Below are 3,163 nucleotides of genomic sequence, written 5' to 3' on the forward strand. Positions count from 1 at the left end.
TTGCATATACTTCTTTTTCAGGATAACAAACATTGCCTAGAATGTTCAAATTTTAGGAAAAAATACATAAAATTTCCGCCCCAAAAAAAATTTGCTCACGCTTTGCGCTCGCGTTATATGAATAAGGATTATGATATTATATATTTATGTTGATTTATACGAATAAAGCTAAGAAGTGATGATGATTACCCCTTCAATGAAAACAAACAAAATTCATCTTCGAGCGGCGGATCGGGGATTAACATGGCTGAGAAAAAAAATCGCCCCCCCCCCTATTGGCGAAGGGTGGATCCGCCCCTGTGGTCCCCCTACCTTTCAGGACAGATTTCCGCCCATGATGCAGTAGACCATGGTTCTTTGGTAGATCCACGAGAGACCAAGGCTAGGATATGCAAGCATCCTGTGAGTATGGTATTGAGTTGGACCTACATGTATTTTTATATAGTGTTACGGCCCAGAGTTATGTGTTTCATGACTTAGTTATTAAGCAGCTGTTATTCGCCTCATCTTATTGAAGTGTAAAGTCTGTTTGTTATTCCCAAGGGGTTTTAGTTCATGTAATATTATTAATGTTAGTAATATGGGAATGACCACTGAGTCAATGCTCCCTTCCTGCTTAACAGGTTACTCCAGCATTTGTTTGCATTTCCCATGGACTGTTCAGTTGTCTCCTCTCTTTCATGTATTCTGCTCTTTTGTACACTCCATGTGATTATCCTTTGTTTACTACTTAATTCTTGTTAAGCTTTCTGTTCTCAAGGGATTGAAATTGGGTGTATTGTTCCTTATATAAACTGTTACAATTGTAGTCCATGTGAGATCAGATCTGCTGGTAGGTTCAATACTAGATTATGGTGATTTGGACATATTGAGTCAGTCTTGATTTTGAAGTGAACAGGAGAACATCTTAACTTGTACCACGCTACCCTCGTAAAATAAAGCAGATGAAATCGTGAACTATATTGTGCAGAGTCTTTTGTGCGTCCAAACAAGTTTACCCAAAGAAAAACGTAACATTTGGTGAGCAGCGGTGCGATCAGGACTTGCACACGTACATTGATATTTTTATTGTCAGATATTTCTTTGGAAAATTGTGTAACATCATTATGCCGAACACAAGAAGAAAGCGACAAGAGGATGTGCCTGTGGAGGTCACTGATACTTCATCAGAAGTAGAAGCCTTAAGAAATGAGATACGGCAAATCAAAGCAGAGAGGATTCTGAAAACTGTGATACCACTTCCTCGGCAAAACTCATTTGATGGAACATCATCACTACTTGCGTTCAAAAATCAATTTGAGACTCTCGCATTTTCAAGTGGATGGAACTCAGAAGAAAAACGAATAAGGCTTGCGTCAGCTCTACAAGGGGAGGCAGCCGAATATATATTCGAATTGCCAAGCTTTAATGAACTGACTTATGACGAGCTCATGACTAGTCTGCTGCGACGCTTCGGAGACCGTCGTCGTGCTGCGTCATACCTGGCGAAATTGGAGTCAAGAAAATTGGAAAGGACTGAATCCATTGCCGAATATGTAGCCGACATACGCACATTGACAAATAAAGGCTACCCAAGAGCAGACGCTGTGACAAGAGAGTCGATCGCCATTCGGCATTTTGTGAAAGGGTTGAATGATCAACATTTAACAATAACTGTGGGGATGAAAGAGCCTGCATCACTAGAAGAAGCCATGGACATTGTTGAAATGTATAGGAGTTTGAAGGAGGAAGAAATGAGCAGTACAGGATCAAGAATTCGACAAGTAACTGCATCAAGCCCGGTGACGGAGGAGCGTCTCAATGCATTCGGGGAAAAGCTGACGTCAGAATTGTCACAGAAAGTAAGTGAACTTGCTAACGTATTATCAAACATCTGTACAGACATTCAAGGACGCCAGTATGGTGCTCATACTCGTGGTCGTGGAAGAAGTCGCGGACGTGGGCATGGGAGAAATGTGAACTACGGTCGAAATAAAGATCACATTACATGCTACAACTGTGGTGTTCAAGGACATTTCGCGCGGGAATGTAGCCAACCTGAACAACCATTCAAGGTGAGTGGACAACAACAAAGCCAATCTTCGATGTCGGGAAACTAGTGATGACCGGGTCATCCGGCTCGACGCCGGTCACACCAGTTGTAGAGACTGAGGTGAGAAGGAGTGGAGCAGTCGGAATGTCAGCATCTATACGAGGAAAAGTAAATGAAACTGATGCAAATTTGTTGATTGACACTGGTGCTGCTGTAACAATCCTTTCCCAAACTTTGTACAATAAAATGCCCCTTGATTGTCGACCTCCGCTTGTAAAACCCTCAGATAAGACCATACTAAAAACAGCAGATGAAAGCACCATGGATATAAGTGGACAGGCAACATTTCAATTTGACATCAATGGTAGCGTTTTTACATGGAATGCTTTTGTGGCCCCTATACATGACGACGCTTTAATTGGATATGACTTTTTGTATCATTTTGACTGCATAATTGAAGCCAGAAGGGGACTGATGATTGCTGGTTTGTGGGTGGACTGTGACTTAGGAGGAGTTCCAAATATTGCGAGAAGAGTTACACTCAACTCGTCTATTGTGGTTCCCCCACATAGCGAAATACTGACTGTTGGACTTGTCGAGGAAATCGCTGGGAGCAGTTGCAGTGACGTTATTATTGAACCATTGCCCGCTGGACTTAGCAATAAGGATACTGTGTTGGTTGCCGCCACACTTTGTACCGTGGAGCAAGTCAAATCGGGTGCTCCAATACGATTGATGAATACTACTTCTGAGGAAATATCAATGGAGAGGGGGAAGACTATTGCTTACGCAAGTGATATCATCGATCTCCATGAAATTGATAATCAGGAGAACTCTCAGAGTGTGATCATCAATCGTGTAAGCGGCACAAGTGTCACGGGGACTAGCAGACCACAGTCAACCCCAACAATGGAAATAGAAATTGAAAAACAACAACTACATGAGAATTTGTATGAACTTTATGAGAGAAGTTCAGAAGGACTAAATGACACAGAAAAGGGAAAATTGAGTGCATTGCTTCAGAGGCATGCAGATATATTCGCAAAGTCCAAAAGTGACCTAGGGAGGTGTGGTGTTCTTCAGCATGAAATCAATACCGGAGAAGCCAGGCCTATTCGCCAACCTGCTCGT

At 42.2% G+C, this 3,163-nt stretch overlaps 1 protein-coding gene across 1 annotated transcript; it reads left to right on the forward strand.

The window, feature by feature from the left end:
• The first annotated feature begins 1,106 nt into the window (after nt 1-1,106).
• On the forward strand, nt 1,107-2,099 carry LOC135157228 (paraneoplastic antigen Ma3-like). Its single transcript, XM_064112178.1, has one exon. It carries the CDS (start codon nt 1,107-1,109, stop codon nt 2,097-2,099), a length of 993 nt encoding a protein of 330 aa, XP_063968248.1.
• Nucleotides 2,100-3,163: the final 1,064 nt, after the last annotated feature.

The sequence above is a fragment of the Lytechinus pictus genome, chromosome 17 (genome assembly GCF_037042905.1).
Source record: "Lytechinus pictus isolate F3 Inbred chromosome 17, Lp3.0, whole genome shotgun sequence".
Lineage (NCBI taxonomy): Eukaryota > Metazoa > Echinodermata > Echinoidea > Temnopleuroida > Toxopneustidae > Lytechinus > Lytechinus pictus.